Source organism: Leuciscus leuciscus (genome assembly GCF_965113295.1).
Source record: "Leuciscus leuciscus genome assembly, chromosome: 16".
Taxonomy (NCBI): Eukaryota; Metazoa; Chordata; class Actinopteri; order Cypriniformes; family Leuciscidae; genus Leuciscus; species Leuciscus leuciscus.
Genome location: NC_138740.1, coordinates 36,698,875 through 36,716,419, shown reverse-complemented (window position 1 = coordinate 36,716,419; position 17,545 = coordinate 36,698,875). Strand labels below are relative to the sequence as shown.

At 38.2% G+C, this 17,545-nt stretch overlaps 3 protein-coding genes across 3 annotated transcripts; 1 reads left to right on the top strand and 2 right to left on the bottom strand.

Moving 5' to 3' along the window:
* Window positions 1–977: 977 nt before the first annotated feature.
* rpl37 (ribosomal protein L37) lies at window positions 978–5,021 on the top strand. Its single transcript, XM_082141999.1, has 4 exons — window positions 978–1,082; window positions 1,941–2,076; window positions 3,083–3,167; window positions 4,922–5,021. Exons 1-4 carry the CDS (start codon window positions 1,080–1,082, stop codon window positions 4,989–4,991), a joined length of 294 nt encoding a protein of 97 aa, XP_081998125.1. The 5' UTR covers window positions 978–1,079; the 3' UTR covers window positions 4,992–5,021.
* Window positions 5,022–5,159: 138 nt separating this feature from the next.
* Window positions 5,160–8,847, bottom strand: hwa (huluwa; the record flags this gene model as incomplete). The annotated part of the gene is made up of 3 exons (XM_082142000.1): window positions 5,160–5,958; window positions 6,968–7,163; window positions 8,317–8,847. 3 exons carry the CDS (start codon window positions 8,845–8,847, stop codon window positions 5,792–5,794), a joined length of 894 nt encoding a protein of 297 aa, XP_081998126.1. The 3' UTR covers window positions 5,160–5,791.
* A 4,723-nt stretch (window positions 8,848–13,570) lies between these two features.
* Window positions 13,571–17,356, bottom strand: LOC309478532 (dnaJ homolog subfamily B member 5). Its single transcript, XM_082142142.1, has 4 exons — window positions 17,145–17,356; window positions 16,090–16,336; window positions 15,361–15,860; window positions 13,571–14,233 (listed from the first exon to the last, which is right to left on the bottom strand). Exons 1-4 carry the CDS (start codon window positions 17,304–17,306, stop codon window positions 14,000–14,002), a joined length of 1,143 nt encoding a protein of 380 aa, XP_081998268.1. The 5' UTR covers window positions 17,307–17,356; the 3' UTR covers window positions 13,571–13,999.
* Between the last annotated feature and the right edge of the window lie 189 nt (window positions 17,357–17,545).

Below are 17,545 nucleotides of genomic sequence, written 5' to 3'. Positions count from 1 at the left end.
CATTTAAGAAAGACGACGCAAGGGTTTAGGGGACATCAGAGCAGGATCAATGACTGCAATTACAAGAGGAAGCATGCTTTGCAGCGATAGTTGGAGATTATAGGCTATTTGGTTGCCCAAACATTAGGATAACATATGATGACTGAATAATGCATTTTAACTAAATAAAATAATATAAATAAAATAGTGATATATGTATAGCCTAATGTGAAAATATAATGAACATAAGTGATAGTAAAAATTAGAGGAAATAATTATTTCTCATTGGAAGGCCATTTTAATGTTTTCACCTTAGGTGATTATTTTTAACTGACAAACAGAATTTAACTACTGTAATGACATCATACTACATAGGGCAAAAGTGTCAAAAAAAATGGAATTGCATGAAAAGGAATCGGTGCTTTATCATGCAGTGATATCAGAGGATTGTGTATGGCCTATGAAGGTCATTTAGGATTTTTTTAGGGGCAGTTTGAGTCTAGACGTTTTTGGCAGCTCTGTTATTTGTGTTTACGGTGACTGTGAGTCCTTGCAGTTAAACGACTGTTTGTAAAAGACAAATCAATAAAATGTCTGGCTTTGTTTCCCGGCTAAGCAACACATTATATTCATCCTATTTACTTTTGCTGTCTTTAAATTAAGCTAATTATAATTACTACACCAAACCCTCCACCTGAACCTAACATTAACAGGATTCTTTAGTACAATCTTAAGTTTAAGATATTAAGACATAATTTCCTTAAGATGTTTTTGATGGTTATAGATGTGTATAATGGTTTCATTGTGTAAATAGGCTAATAGGCTAAATCTTGTTATCGTAGTTTGGCATTTCTGGAATAATTGCTAATTAATTTATCCTTTTTGTGACCAGAACAGCTACTTATTAGGTTGAAAATACGTTTTGTCATCGTCATTAAAAATATTTGTTATATCTGTAGGACTCGTTGTGATTGAATGGAGAAGTCCGCAGTGCAACACTAGGGGGACGTATTTAGTTGTTGCACCGTAGGAGCGCCGGTGGTGTTTTAACGGAACACCGGTACCTCTTCCGGTCTCTTTCGAATCAGCTCTGAGGAAAGATGGTGAGTCTTTCAGCGCCTTGCCTTCAAAATCCTCCAACATCTGATTCGTGGCTTGTTTTAAATCACTGTAACATTAATAATATCACAAGCATATGTATTCAAGACTCAGTATCATCCATTATGTTTGTGATTTCTCTATAATGAGAGGTTATAGATGATTTTATTTGATCGGTTAGCATGACGCTTAGCATTCCCGTAACGAACTCGTGAAAATAAACCAGTTCGCTTTAAAACGATCTCGAGTATTCATTTAAATCGTTTAATTATACGTAGTCTTGGGTCTTAATATATTTGAGACTGTGCAACTGTCTAAATTAGACTAAAGAAACGAGCGTTAGAAACTAGTTGTATAGTTCTCGTAGTGGTGTGAGTTTACATGGTTGGCCTGTGCAGACATGTGTAGTTGTTGGTGTTTAGAGCCTATTAAGTTGCTTTTCTAGACAGCATTTTTGTGCATAAAAGTCTCGCAGCCTAGTGTGTTTCCTTCCCTAAACAGTTTATTGGAAGTCATAGTCCATGTTTAGCTACTATCATTAAATAGCACGTTAGCTAACCAGTCTTTCTCCCTATACATAATTGTTGGGCATCATAGTCTCATCTTATTTAGCTTCCTTCATATTATTGTGGGGCAACAACCTAACGAGCTGCTTTATTAAACTGCATGTTTAGGAATTCCAATCTACTGAGCTGACTAGATAAACAGTATTATTGTGCACTTTAGTCTCAGAATAGACCATTAACATTATAGTGTTAATCCAATCAAGCTGTATATTGATGAATGCTGTCTATGTAGGCAACCTGATGTATGAATGAGACCATTTAAGCAATAATGTGAATTATACATTTCTTGTTTTTCAGACGAAGGGTACGTCATCTTTCGGTAAGCGTCGTAATAAGACGCACACTCTGTGCCGCCGATGTGGATCCAAGGCGTATCACCTGCAGAAGTCCACCTGCGGGAAGTGCGGCTACCCTGCCAAGCGCAAGAGAAAGTGTAAGTTCACAGTTCAAAGGTTTGGGCTGACTTTGCACAGATACAGGTTCAAGTAGCTTTATTGGTAACATTAAAGTGCCCCTGTTAATGCTTTTTCAAAATATTGCCTTTCGTGCAGTAATATAGCTATTTGTGGATGTACAATGTCTTAAGTTATAGAGATCAAAGCGCACAACATATAGCTATTGTCTCCTTAAAGATAGAATTGGTTCTCAGTCTCGGTTCCTATTTACACAACAAATTTGCATAATGCAAGCCTATGGTCTTCATTGGCTGCCCGTGAACAACGTCTACTTTGACCCTCAAACACTGTAGTTGTAGCTGAGACTGGAAGAGTTTGTCTTGTGTTGTCTATGTAGAGAAGATGCTGTTTTCAGCGCTGTGAATCCACTTTGATGCACTTCAAAAGATGAGGACTCACGCTGGAATTTATACTGAAAAACCGACACCATTGTTACTGTTCATATCACTGTGTATCAAACGCTGAGGAAGATCTGGAGCTGAAAATCAGACATGGAGTAATAGGTGTTAAGTTTCAATCACAGCAGACTTGGCTGTCTGACCAATCAGAGTATGGTCGTGGAAAGGAGGCGTTTAGAGACTGAATCTTCAAATGAACCATTTGCAGACTTTTTGAGAAATTAGATTTATTTATTTTTTGTCCTTTGCATGTAAACCTATTGTAGGAGACCTTCAAAACCAAAATTAGGAACCTTTAAGATAGCATAAAAGGGGCACTTTAAAGTAACACATTTACACAATTAAATAAGTAAAAATAGGGAAACTGCAAAAACATCTGTGTTCTGTCTGGTTTATTAACTTACCAGTGATGACCAAAAAAAAAACAAATGTCTGAACAATTGACTGTCCAGTGATAAGTGTTTTAATCTGAGGTAAGCTTGAGATGTTGATGAACAGAACACAGGTGCTCATCTGCTCAAATACATGTTTATATGTTTGTATGTTCATGTGTGTGAAGTGTAATGATGATGGTGTTTGCTTGTAGACAACTGGAGCACTAAGGCCAAGAGACGCAGCACCACAGGAACTGGCCGCATGAGGCACATGAAGGTTGTTTTCCGCAGGTTCAGGTGAGTAAACGTGCATTCAGATCTTCATGCTTCTAAGGTTTACACCATCTGTTCCCAACAGGGGGGTCGCGGCCCACAAGGGGGCCTCAGCGAGCTCTGTGGGGGGTCGCGTCGTATTTTGAATCGTTTTGAGCAATGAGCATTAAATAAAAGTCCTTCACTTTTTTCTGTTCAAAATGTACAAAATTTATATAATGAGCGAGTTCATCATGAATCCATTTTCCAAACCGTGTTTTTGTCTTATCCTGAATCACTATGGTACACCTATAATAAGTTTTTACATTGGGACTATTTCACACTGGTTCGGATCGCTGCCGCTGCGGAGTAGCCCAGTACCTGCGTGACTCGTCATAGACGCACACAGAGAGAAGTAGTTCCGGCTACAATGTTCTTCCGAAAGACGCATTATTCTGTTAATAAACGCAAGTTTATTATCGCTCGCTATAGCGCCAAAAGCGTCAAAAATAAAGCCTCACATTGATAAAGCCTCACAAATAACATGCAAGTATTGAGGTCCCAGACAGCAGTCATTTAGTAATAGCCTATATACTTTTTTTTTTTTACCTACACACCAGTGTGAATATTTTTGTTATTGCATTTCAAATAGGGCCAATTTATAGGCTACTCCTAGGCTTACGTTTTTAAATTACAAAGGGCCTTCTGATGTTTTTGTTATGGTATTTTCAATATTAAAGGCTATTATTTATGCATAAACATTCTGGTTATAGTAAACATACCGTTTGCTTGAAAACAACATATTCTGTCATCCTTGCTGCAAGCTTACAAGAGCGATAATATCATTAAATGTGAAGGGGGGCCCTAAAATATTTTCTTGGGAAAAAGGGGGTCTCAGACATAAAAAGGTTGGGAACCACTGGTTTACACGACACCGTTTGCAACTGAAAACACAACTTATGCGTATTGGCTGTTCATTTACACGACAACCGTGTCCTGGGGGCCTGAAAACCCAAGCTTTTGAAAACCATGCCTTTATCGTCACCATGTGAACAACAAAAATGTGAATTTGTGAAAATGGTGACGGCCTGCGCATGCTTAACATGTTTACGCGTGCATATTACGTGTTCATGGGGTGTTTCTTAACAGTGACATCACCAACTACTGGCCTGGCATGCTAATAACCTTTTAGCCTTTTTAGTCATTTTCGCAGATCGTTGTAATCTGTTTTTAGTACAATGTTATTGTGTAAACACCCTAAGAGTCTTTTAGCTTCACATGGATGTTTTTTTTCTAGTTCAGGGCAGAGTTTTCTTAAAAGCATTTTACAAAAAAATAATTTACTTTTTTTTACTGATTTTGGCCTTTTTATATATTATGCACTTTTCTTTTGCATATTATGACTGACGAACTGAAAGGTCTCAGCGGGGTCGAGGTCGATGCCGTGATATTTAATTGTAGTTAAGAGATCTTCCTATTGATTCTGCACTGATGCTTGTCCAAAACTCAAGTGCATGTTGTCCGGTTAGATTAGTTTGCTTACCAATGATGTCCAAACATAAATGTCTGAACTAATGACTGTCCAGTGATATTAATTTTGTACTGAGGTAAGCCATACTTCTGTTAGGATCAGTTTTTATTCCTCAAACTAGTGGATTTTTGAAACTCTAGTTGGTGGGGATTTTATTGCACATCTCATGTTATGAGCTCCGTGAAATATCTCTTAAGGCCATTTAAATAGTTTTCACATTATCTGTGTTCTGTTATGTTAACTGAAGTATGTTTTCTGTGCATTTCAGAAATGGATTCCGTGAGGGAACCGTGCCCAAGCCCCGTCGGGCAGCTGTGGCTGCGTCCAGCTCCTCATAAACTGTTTCCAATAAAAAGTGATGTTTGAAATGTCTGTCTGAATGCCTTATTCATTCTCACAAACACTTTTGGTACTTCTCAAACTGTCTGACAAAACAGAATTATATCAATATAAACCAAATGCTTAATTGAAGAATTTTTGGAAGAGTACCATAATGAAATTATTTGTTTTTTTTCTTAGTTTTTCAGCTTTCATGGAAGCTTTAACTAGAGTTGAGACTTTAAACTCATGATCAGCTGTTTTGCAGTTTAAAATTCTAACGCAAAGTTATCTTGCTAAGAAAGTCACTTTAATATGTAAATTTTCTTGTTGCATTAGATCAGGTCAACATCAATAAAATAAGACCCTGTATTTTAAAACTTTATTCAATTCAGACATAATCTAAATACTTTACTTCTTTGATACAAGAATGTGTAGGGTGTCAAAATCCTCAGTAACTCCATGTTGAGAATCATGTGGGAAACATAAAAAAATAACAAAACAGTGAGAAATCTAAAGTGTGTAAAACGAATGCGGTGTCAATGTGACCTAAAGTGAGAACAGTGGTGAAGTGATTCAGTAAATGCATTTTTGTGACCAGAACAAACCTGTGTGGAGTTGCTGCAGAAAGAAGCTGTGATTGTGAACACTTTTTTTTTTGGTTTGGATTGTGTGTGCTTTGACAACATGTGATGTGTTGCAGTTAAAACAGCAAGTGAACATTAAATGCACTAAAACCCAGACAGAATAAACCTAGACTCAACTGAAGTTCTAGAATGAGAGTGGCTGAATTGAGTCTTGTTCTGGACGTCTTCAGGCTCTAGACCCAGTACTGTTTGGTGGTGATGGGAGGTGCGTGGGGTCTGTGTTTCGGGATGTGGTTCTGCGTGACGTAACTTGGGTCGTAGTAATCCCATTCCAGAGCGGATGCCCAGACTGAGCCCGGGAAACCATCGCTGTCCATAGAAAGGATACGCAGAGATACACCTAAACGAACAATTAGGAGAATTCAAAGAATGAACAAACTCCAAATATACACTTCTGGTCTGTCAATAGATTGGAATAATTATGATTTTAAAAGATGTTTCTTCTGCTCATCAAACCTGCATTTATCTGATCAAAAAAACAGGAAAACGGTAATAATGTGAATTATTACAATAAAAAAAAAAAAATTTAATTGTAATTCAAATGTAATTTATTCCTGTGATCAAAGCTGGGTTTTCAGCATCATTACTCCAGACTTCAGTATCACATGATCCTTCAGAAATCATTCTAATATGATGATTTGATGCTCAAGAAACATTTCTGATTATTATCAATGTTGAAAACAGTTGTGCTGCTTCATATTTTGTGGAAACTGCTGGGCCTTCATTCAGTTTATACCACATACCAGTTTGGGGTAAGTATTTTTTTTAAATAAATGAATACTTTATTCAGCAAGGATGCATAAAACTGATCAAAAGTGACAGTTCAGACATTTATAATGTTACAAAAGATTTCTGTTTTCTAAGAAATGTTCTTTTCAACTTTCTATTCATCAAAGTTTCCTGAAAAACTATCACCGTTTTCCTCAAAAATATTAAGCAGAGCACAACTGTTTTCGACATTGATAATAATAAGAACCATTATTAATAATTGAGCACCAATAATAGCTGATAATGAGCAGCAAATCAGCATATTACAATGATTTTTGAATGATCATGTGACACTGAAATTTATGAAGTCATGGCTGCAAAAAAAAAAAACATTTTTCTATCACAGGAACAAATTACATTTTAAAATATACTGAAATAGAAAACAGTTGTTTTAAATTGTAATAATATTTCATAATATTACTGTATTTTGGATAAAATAAATGCATCCCTGGTGAGCATATGAGACTTCTTTCAAAAACATTAAAAATCGTAATTGTCCTGAACTTTTGTGCAGTAGTGTATATGTAATGCTGAGCATAATCTTAAAGAAGTGGTTTGAACGTTTGAATGAATGAGATCACAAAACTGGCCTGCACTGGCTCCGAAGTCACTGTCCAGTCCAGAACCCCCCGCAGAGGGGCTCGACGACGCCACATAACAGGAGATCTCCGGCCGGATGATGCTGGCGGACTCACACTCCACATGGATCTTATCCAGAGAGGCGTTCTCCAGGTCCATAGTGCTGCTTCTCCGCATGGAGGTCATCGGCATTGTGAACTGTAACCAGTGCAGGTAAAGGGTTAAATTACTTCCATAGGATCAAACATATTTCACTGGGAGCCAAAAACGGCACAGAATGGTACTATAGTAATAGGCTACTATGGTTCTACCAATAGTGGGGTGTTTAAATTGTTGTGCCATTAGGAAAATTAACCATGGTTTTACCATAGTAAAAGTGTAGTAACCATACTTTTTTGGCAGATTTATTATCATTTGTTTGAGCAGTTTTACTATATATACCATGGTTAATGTAGCAAAACCTACATTTTGTTTGTTTTTATTTGTAGTAAAACCATGGTTAATTTTCGTAACACCCACTATCTGAAAATGCCAATCAAAATTACCATAGTTTAAATTACCAAAGAACCATGGAATTAATGGCGGTCCATAACCCCATTAAAATCTTATGGTTTTGTACATTATAGTGCCATGTAAATACACCACTATATGAAAATGGCAAATTACCATAGCTTTAAACAACCAATTTAAAGAACTGTGGTATAAAAATATGATACCATTAGGGCCATCACCACCACCATAACCATTGACATCTTTCCTTAATAATCAAAATAATATCTATTAAGCCCATAACCATCATAAACATTGACATCTTCCTTAATAATCAAAATTAATATCCATTAGGCCCATTACCACCATAAACATTGACATCTTAATAGTCAAATTAATATTCAATAAGCCCATAACCACCATAAACATGGACATCTTTTCTTTGATACTCCAATTAATATCCATTAGGCCCATAACCACCATAAACATTGACATCTTTACGTAATACTCAAATTAATATTCAATAGGCCCATACCCACCGACATATTTCCTTAATACTCCAATTAATATATATTAGGCACATAACCACCATAAACATTGACATCTTAATACTTTAATTAATATTCAATAAGCCCATAACCACCATAAACATGGACATCTTTTCTTTAATACTCAAATTAATATCCATTAGGCCCATAATCACCATCAACACTGACATCCTAATACTCCAATTAATATTCAACAGGCCCATAACTAAACACATTGACATATTTCCTTAATACTCAAATTAATATTCAATTTTATTATGCATCAGGATCCAGAACTGGCATTTTTTTTTAACATACTCGTGTTTTGACCCTACCCCATTTGGAGTCACATGAAGTGCTGGTGAGTTCGGTGGGACCGTGTTGACTCTCTCCGTGTCCGAATCACTGGACGGCAGCAGAACCGGGGCGCTCTTCCTCCAGTTCGGCGCGCGCAGTGACTCGGACCCGGCGTAAGTGGCCCCATCCGGGCGTAGAAACCTGGCACGCTGCCCGGTGGCCCTTCTCTCCGCCGAGGAGGTCAGGGATGAGGTGATGGGTGGCGCCAGCATCGGTTCCGAGACCGAAGCATAGTTGGTCTTTCTGTTTGGAGCGAACAGAGGCTCATCCGAGAAGCGGGTGATTCTCTGGCGGGTGGAATATGAGGAGTGCATGAGCGAGAGTTCCGACCCGCATCGGTCTCTCTTCCTCCGGGTCATGCGGAACAGCTTGTATCCCACGAACAGGCAGTTGAGAAGCAGGAGCAAAAGGACGCAGGGAATGAGCACCAGGATCAGCAGGGCCAAACTGGACGCCGGGAGGCCCTCGGGTAAGTTTGATGAGGGCACAGCCGATCCCAGCTGCGACATTTCATCACAAATCAAGATAGATAATGTGATTTTGATGTTTACACAATTTCACCTGTGATCATTAATGTTTTCATGTAAAATATTATCTATAAAATGACTAAAACTGACAGTCGACTGTTGAACCGCAGGTGCGCCCCATTGACATCAATCAATTGATGCGTCCAGAGCTTTCTGGCTTTTCACCGCTTGAAATCGACAGTTTACAACAACTTTACAGTCTTACCTCATAGATGAGAATGCCTTTGGAGTGTTAAGCCGTCTTTTTTTTGTTCGCAAGCCCTCAAAATATCACGATAATGAAGTTCAATATTGCAGGGAGTCTTTTTTTTTTTTTTTTTTTGAGGACTTTCAGCTGAGGTGGAATCAAGGCTGTGATATCTGACTGGAAAACCAAGCAAAATCACCCGGAAAGTTCTGGAGATTGCTAAGGAAAGAAACATTGGGTTACAATATGAAATGTAAATAATATTAATGTAGCTATATCATGTTTTTGCTACTTCTATTATGTCGCTAAACGTCACTCTCAGCCGGAATATCCAGGATTTATACATTTAAAATCCAATGTATTTTTGTGCATGATCCCAAATTATTCTTAATAAAAACATAAAGTAAATCTTAAAATCCCGACACATGGCCTTGATGTAGCCTAATTATTATCAGTTTTTGCTGAGGGAAACGTTTGGTGTTTTGTTAGCCAGTGTTGTTATTGTTAACTAAAACGATTCAAAATCGTTTTTGTTAATTGAAATAAAATATTAGGCTAATATTAAATAAAACCCTAAAATTATTTTTTAAATCCAACTGAAATACGTTTATGTTGAAGTAGGCCTACTAAAGCTAAACAGGAAGAAACTATAGGCCCATAAAAAATGTCAAAAACACATATAATTAGGCTACTTAGCCTAGCTAAAATTAAAATATATTAATAATAGCTAATTCAAATATAATGGTACATAAATACTACTAACACCGATATTCTTTTATTATAGTTAATATTTGATTGTTCTCACCATGTAATTGATGTCTATGGCCGAGAGAGGGCAGTATAGACCAGTTTAAGATTGTAGTCGTCATTCATTTCCATTATGTAAATACAATCACAAACACAGTACATGTTGTTTCTTTGTAGTCGTCAAAGAAATAATTAAAATGTGAACCTAACCTTGATTCCTGTCGACATGAGGCCCTTTAGATGGTCCCTTAAGCACTTACATTTATGTCCATTCATTTTGCAGGAACAGTTATGCAAAACAATTTACAGTGAGTAATGATTCCACAGAGAATAATACCTACCACTTAGGCTGAAAGCACAAATGCACACGCTCTGTAGGTGTTGTGAAATGTCATGAATTGCCTCCTCCTCTGATGTTAGAAGAAGTGAAAAATACATATTTTCTGCATAAATTGTAGCTAATTTGAAAACTACATCTGCACAATGGTGAGCAAATATTACACTTTAGATTAACAGTTGGCTTTTTTTTAGTTTTTCTAAGAAATATCTAGGATCACACTCTTCTAAAAACAGCCATTCTGACCCTGAGTAAGAGTAAGTGTCATGTTAAGCTGCGAGTATGATTCATGGGACACAAACGCCGCTATGACTGACACGAGACAATGTTCTTGTCGCTCAGACAGTTCATATATTTGCACATTGCCTGTGAAACCCAGTCTGTTGAGCTGGAGGGTGTCATTTCCAAATATCCCCTTTCAAATGTACAGGACACTCTCAGAAACAAATGTGCAAAAATTATATAATAGTAATAATGTGCACACAAATTGGAAGAAAGATTTGAAAAGAAAATGACATAAATCAAGTTCCAAATCTAATCTAATCAGAGTATATATATATATATATATATATATATATATAAAAGTTTCTTTTTTCTTTTCTGCTTTAACAGATTCCAGTCTTCTGCGGAGGTTTTCCACAATGGATGCTGAAACACGCATGCAGGGATTCGCTCTCACACAAGCATCAATGAGGTCAGGCTCTGATGTTGTACATACCTGTCAACATTGGGATTTGAAAATAAGGAAAAGGGAATAAGTGCGTTTTCCTCCCAAACTACTTCAGCGGAAATCCCGCCCTGCAGCCGATTCTAAAGATTATATTGGTCATGTGAATTACAGTACTGATTGCTTACACCAAACACTGATCCCTAAACCTTCCCGTCATTGTAACCTTAAACCAATGAAATTAGTTGCAGGGCGGGATTTCCGAGACACTACAGGTGAATAGGGTAACATTTTTAACTAGCAGATATCACCATGAAACTTTCCCAGTTGATTACCTACATTTAAGATGAGAAAAAATTGTATTACAAGTTTTCTGTCATTTAATGTTTAAATATGCAAATTAGGCAATATCTAATTAAATATGTGCTAATTTGCATATATTTAAAAAAACGAAATCTGAGTATTGGATAAAGCCAGGTCAAAAATATTTTTTTCATTGTGTTCACATATTAGATGGGGAAAAAAATTACAGAGGGATTTATGGATATCTACTTTTGTTATCCTGTAAATCAGAATATACTGTCAATAGCCTTAAAAAAATGATTTTCGCCATGTTTTTTGGAATAAAATGTTATATAAATCAGGCTAGGAATAATATATTTACAAATCCCTCTGTAAATGTCTTCATAATATAACTAGGTACAAGACTGGAAAGGTTGGTGTATATAGGTGCTACTGAAGTGGAGATTTCGGACTTTTAAAAAGTCATTTTGAGAAAACGGGCTTTAAAGATTTATCATCAGCCAATGAGATCGCGCATTCAGCCCTTTTACTTTCACGATTGGTTGCTGATAAAAAGGAAATGACCATATTTGGATCCGACAGCATTGTACAGGAGAGAGAGAGCTTTCCAGCAGTGCATGTGATGACAGGGTGCCGGCAGCAAACGCCAACTTTTGTTGAATTTATGAGAAATCTACAGACGCAAACAGACAAAGTGTAGTAAAATAAAGACCTAAATGTGTATTTCTGACTTTTCTTCACCACAAGTCTGAAAGAAGACATGTTATTGAAGACAAATATCCCAAAATTTCAAAATTGACCTGTAAAAAAAGAAGAAGATGTTTTTGCATAAATTTACTGGTTTGCGCCCAGTGGGATTTTTTTCTAGAAAGATTAAAAATACGGGAGAAATACAGGAAAGTATTTAAACGGGATGATAGCGGGATAGCAAGGTAAAATACGTGAGAATCCCGGGGAAAACGGGAGGGTTGACAGGTATGATGTTGTATGGTGGACGTGATTGCACAACATGTTCCTGGATCAACAACTTTGTCGATCCTGGAACAACATTCCAATCAACCAATCAGATTTGAGGGACAAGTTTACAGTTTATGTCAAGTTTAGTCTTACAACCATGGTTAGGTGCTTCTACATCAGTGTGATTCACTTATCATTTCACTCTGATTTTAAGGATTGGTTGTAGGTTGGGTTAGGTTCAGGGGTAGGGTTAGGAATATTAATATATTTTCAGACAGGACTGTTGTTCCAGGATCAACAAAGAATGTCTTGGTAAATCACGGTGACATGTTGTATGGTGGAGTTTCAATGCATCCCAGAAGTCTTCAATAAAGGTTCAAGTTTGGCCTGTGCACAAGTCCTTCCACACTAGACTTAGTAAACCATTTCTTCATAACCACACTCACGCTCAGAGGCATGTCCAACAGATTTGATTTAAAAAAATCTGTATATTAATTACTCTTGGATGTGCTCTTGATTAGTTTTTCCTGTGGAGCACTTTGTGCTATAACAAGTAAAGTTACTGTTTTCATCTTCAGAAAGGAATCGGGAATATACAGAAGGCTTTGAAACTATTTAAATCATGCTGATTAAATATTTAAAAGCTAAAACTTTGTGGCAGCTACTGGCTTTTAATCAACCACAACATGGCCTCGTATAGCTTTTGTTTATTAGTATTCAAATCCACAGAGCAGAAACCCTTTTTGGTGTGAATTATTAACAACTCAAATGATTAATACAGAAAGATCTTCTTTATTTATCTTTTGTGAAATTTTTTAATATGGCACAGGTTAATAGGGTAAAAACTGTAGCTAATAAATATCACCATACTTACTCCTGTTGATTCATTTCTGTGCACTAGCTTTCTGAAATGTTGTTCAAATATTCAAATGAGGCATTGCCAAATTAAATATGCACTGATTTGCATGCATTTCCAGAACTGAAATATTCTGAAATATCATTTATCTGATAAATAATCATTTCATTTTGGATATCTCACTTATCACTCCATAAATCAGAAAATACTTCAAACCACCTGAAAAAAAAAAAATTCTAAATATTTTAGGAATAAAATATTACATAAACCCAGGCAAATGATATAGGAACAAACCTTCAGAATATAGATAATAAAACTAGAATATAATAAAACTGGAAAGTCTGGTGCAAGTGCTACAGAAATGTACATTTCTGGCTCAGTGCATGAAAAAAATTTTTTTTTTGTATGGATTGCAATTAAAATCTACAGATGCAAATAAATAATGTGTAATAAAATAAACAATTTAAAAGTGTAAATTTGATGTTTTCTTCCCACTTGCCCAAAATCGACCCGTGTATGAAAAACACTTCAAGTTTTGCCTAAACACTTAAACATATTTTTCCCTCTTGTATGTAATTTATTGCATGCATGCATTCTTCATCTTCTATTTTGAGAACTTAACCCATTAAAGACCACAACACCAAATGCCAGTCATTTCAATAATAAAACTTTATTTCGGCTTACAAAACATGCGTTCATCTTACATGCCAGGCAATACCTTAAAGTCACATTTTCTCTGTATAATTTTTACAAATAATTCATTGGAACATGACACAGGGATCTCTCATAGAGACTAAATCACTGACAGTTCTGTACATGAGTACAAGGTCGTCATGGTTAAAGAAGTATGCTAACACTTCAGAGTAGCACCTATGCTCTTCAGTCAGAGGAGTGTAGGTGTGTGTCCAGTGTGTGTTTTCCTCAAACACCTCGTCTTTGTACCAATCACACTTACGCAGGTATGACATACCTATGTGTAATATGTTTGTGCGAGCATCCCATCTCGCACTTAAGTGTGTGTGTGTGCCTCACAGAGACAAACAGCTGACGTTAAGTCCATCACTGAAATTAGTGTGTTAGTTAACACTGTCCCAAGCTGTGCTTGATGATCTCCTTGCTGCTTGGAGGAATGCGATCTGGGAAAACCACTTGGAATTCAACCAGTAGGTCGCCACGCTGGGCGGGGTTTTTCGCTCTGGGAAGCCCCTCCCCTATGAGCCTTCGCAACGAGCCGGGCTTGATCACATCACTGCATGGGAGGGGCTTCATCTGTCCATCAAGCGTAGGAACGTTAACCGTGCACCCACATAGAGCCTGGAGGAGAACAAAGAAAGAGAAGCGTTAAGCATTGTGTCACTGGACCTTCTTTGAAATAAAGGTCTATATCGATCCTCCTAGGTAGGATCTGTTATATCACACACTGCAGAAGAGCTGTAACACCCCTCTGGCATATGTTGTGAGGTCTAATCCACTTGTCTATATATGATGCTTTTATATAACGCGAGTATGAACGCGGGCGGAATATAGGCCAGACAGATTGAACACTACTGTTACGCAACGGCAGAGAAGAGCCGCTAATCGCTCTCATTTCTCAATGATGCTCCAGTCTGCGGGGGACGAGAGGTGTGCGTGGGAAGGGAAAGATGAAGTGGATGTGGAAAACGAGAGAGCGAACGAGGGCGAGAGGTTTGGTGTGGAAAGTAAGAATGGAAAGAATGAAACATCCGGTGCTAAATCTGATATCTAGAGAGCAGGATTGACCACTTCTGTTGATAATTTGACAAATAATTGGCCAATATTCGACCATTTTAAGATTATTGGCATCAAGTGATCAATAACCGCTTGGCTGTTAGCTTACAGTGTCTGTTCTAAAAGTGTCAATGGGCTTTTCAAGGGATAATAAACTATGATTTGCTTTTTTTATGTACATATCACCATTATGTCGGCCAATCAGGCACAGTTATCAATGATGATAACCACAGAATATGGCAATGGCCCTTTTAAGATTATCGGCATCAAATGTTCGCGTGTCTAGTTAACAGAAGTGTATAAAAGTGTCAGTTCCAAGGGATAATTCATAATTTCTATTGTTTAAGTACAATTATGTAAAATAAGTGCAAATTTCATTCAAATTTTTGGTCGTATTTATATATCCTCATTATATCAGCCACCCAGCTCTCTAGATGCACGAGGGCGTACAGGCAAAATCCAATCCACTGCTAGAGAGGAGCGAATGACAGAATGTGTGTGAGACGATGCTCAGAGGCAAGGAGGAGGTGTGCGAGATGGGAGGGGGAGTGTGTGAGAGTGTGTGCGCTGAGGCTGCGGGGGAGTGATGCTAAATTTAGACTCGGCTCTCTGCAGAGGCTTATTGAGTACCAGCGACTGCGAGGGAACATTTCGTACTGCCACGCACACGTACACACACATACACATCTCACCTCTCGCAGCGTGATGGTGGTGGTGTACACAACATGCGAGCCGTCTCGTCTGAAATGGGCGTGCTTCTTCTCCTTGACGACGAAGGCCAGGTCGTTAGGGGCGTGGCCGAGCATCTGATGGCCCTCCTTGGGGAAGGTGATCCTGGTGCCCTCCTTCCATCCCTTCTTCACCTCCACGTCGAACACGCGCTCTTCCGGTCTCAACGTGTGTTTGTCCGTCTGACGGAGGCGGGTCACTTTCACACGCTTCGTCACGCCCAACAAAATGTCCTCCAATGACACGAGGAGATCGTGAACCTCGGCCTCGCCCGGTGGCTTTAGCCCGCCCTTGTTACGGCTGAGGTGGGGAAGGGGGTTCCTCATGAAGGGGTTAAACAGGTCGTCATCCGAGTCGACTTCAAAGTTGAAGAACATGTGCCAGGAGTGGGCGTCGGCTTTTGAGGTGCTGTGGGAGGAGTCGCTTTTGTTTCCAGCTGGAGCCACACCCCCTTTGGTCAAACCTGGAGGAAGATGAAAAGCTTTTATTAGTGTGCATGTCATCAAATCGTATCTGTTTTTGGAAGGGGTTCATTCTCCGGTTAATAAAGTATGGATAAATAATTGATCAGTCAGTGTGATGAGTGTGTGAATCAGTTTAGCTGAGGTTGTTTGAACCCACTGAACTCATCTAAAATGAGTGTGAGTTTTGACATGCAAGTGCATACATTTGTGATCGCAAATTATTCTCACCTTGCTGATCATAAATGCTGCGTTTCTCTGGGTCGGTCAGAACATCGTGGGCTTGTGCGATCTGTTTGAATTTGTCCTCTGCGTCTGCTTCTGGGTTCTTGTCTGGGTGGTAACGCAGCGCCAGACGCTTGTACGCCCGTCTGATCTCCTCCTCATTAGAGTCACTTGACACACCGAGCACAGAGTAGTAATCCACACACTGTGGTGAGGATGGGGGGCTAGACACCTCGGGTTCTTCACGCGGCTCCTACAGGCACACACACACAGACAGATGGCAGGAGTTTAGAGTATGCTCATTTCTAGTTCTCCTTGGTTCACATACACAAGGTTATTCCAAATAAAAAGATGAAGTTCAGTGGTTTAGCACGGATACAAGCACCATAGACAATGAAGGGAGTCCCCCTAATATTTAGAGACGATGATTTTTTTTTTTTTTCAATGACCAATTCTTCAGTTCTTTTTGTGAATATTGCACAAATAGGCAGAAAATAAACTTCAACTTAAAAACAAATAATAATAATGTTTTTTATGGTTTAAAACAACTATAAAAAAATTCAATTAATGTAATTATTATAATTTGTAATATTAATGAATATATTAAAGTATACATACATTATTTTAGGTAGCAAAAGCATTGTATTTTGACCAAGTACAGAATAATAATTCTATATTCTCCACTATAAAGTGGGACACAAATGCACAGATTTTTTTAAATGTCTCTCAATTCTCTATTATTTAATGTACACTCAAAGTTTTTGGGTGTATATTATATAGTAATATATAACAAATTATACATCTATACATGTCTATATTCCCCACTATATAACACTGAGTGTTTATTATATAAAAGAGAAAACAGAGGTATATATAAAAAAACATCCTCTATATTCTCCAATATATAAATCTATACATTCCTATTATATTGTAGGGAATATAGATGTGCATTAATATGCCTCTGTATTCTCCATTATGTAATACCCCCAAGGTTTGGGCTGCATAGTGGATAATATAGATGCATGCATATTTGATTTAAATATAAATGTGCAGGATCTCACCTCTGGGGTCCATCCCTCCTCTCCGTGGATCACTTTCACTTTGCACTTGACATTCTTGTGTTTGACGCCGAACTGAGTCCAGATGAGAACCATGATGCTGATGCTGTTGCTGCCGGTGAGTGTGAGCCGAGCGTGTGACTGCTTGAGCTGTGTCTGCTGCATCTCCCGCCGGTCTCCTCGAGCTTTTATACCCGAGCTCTACTCACGGCGCCCACGCTGCGTGACCGAGCTTCCCCGAGCACGCCCATTCTCCGCGCACACGAGAGGGAATACCGCGTGCCCACCAATCCACGCTCGGCTCTGCTGCGGAATCAGATGAGCATCACGCGGATGTAGCAGCCCACCTCTCCATGTGGAGCCGCGTTTCCGGAATTCACAATGAGTCTCATCCCTCCCTCTCT

What these genes read in the sequence shown, in the direction of transcription:
- rpl37 (XM_082141999.1), top strand. An exon ending in TGCCAAGCGCAAGAGAAAGT is followed by an intron (nt 2,077 to 3,082) that starts GTAAGTTCACAG and finishes GTTTGCTTGTAG; the next exon opens with ACAACTGGAGCACTAAGGCC. An exon ending in GTTGTTTTCCGCAGGTTCAG is followed by an intron (nt 3,168 to 4,921) that starts GTGAGTAAACGT and finishes TGTGCATTTCAG; the next exon opens with AAATGGATTCCGTGAGGGAA.
- LOC309478532 (XM_082142142.1), bottom strand. Translation starts at nt 17,306, where the DNA reads ATGCAGCAGACACAGCTCAAGCAGTCACACGCTCGGCTCACACTCACC. An exon ending in AGGAGGGATGGACCCCAGAG is followed by an intron (nt 16,337 to 17,144) that starts GTGAGATCCTGC and finishes GTGTGCCTGTAG; the next exon opens with GAGCCGCGTGAAGAACCCGA. An exon ending in CCACCATCACGCTGCGAGAG is followed by an intron (nt 14,234 to 15,360) that starts GTGAGATGTGTA and finishes GTTCTCCTCCAG; the next exon opens with GCTCTATGTGGGTGCACGGT.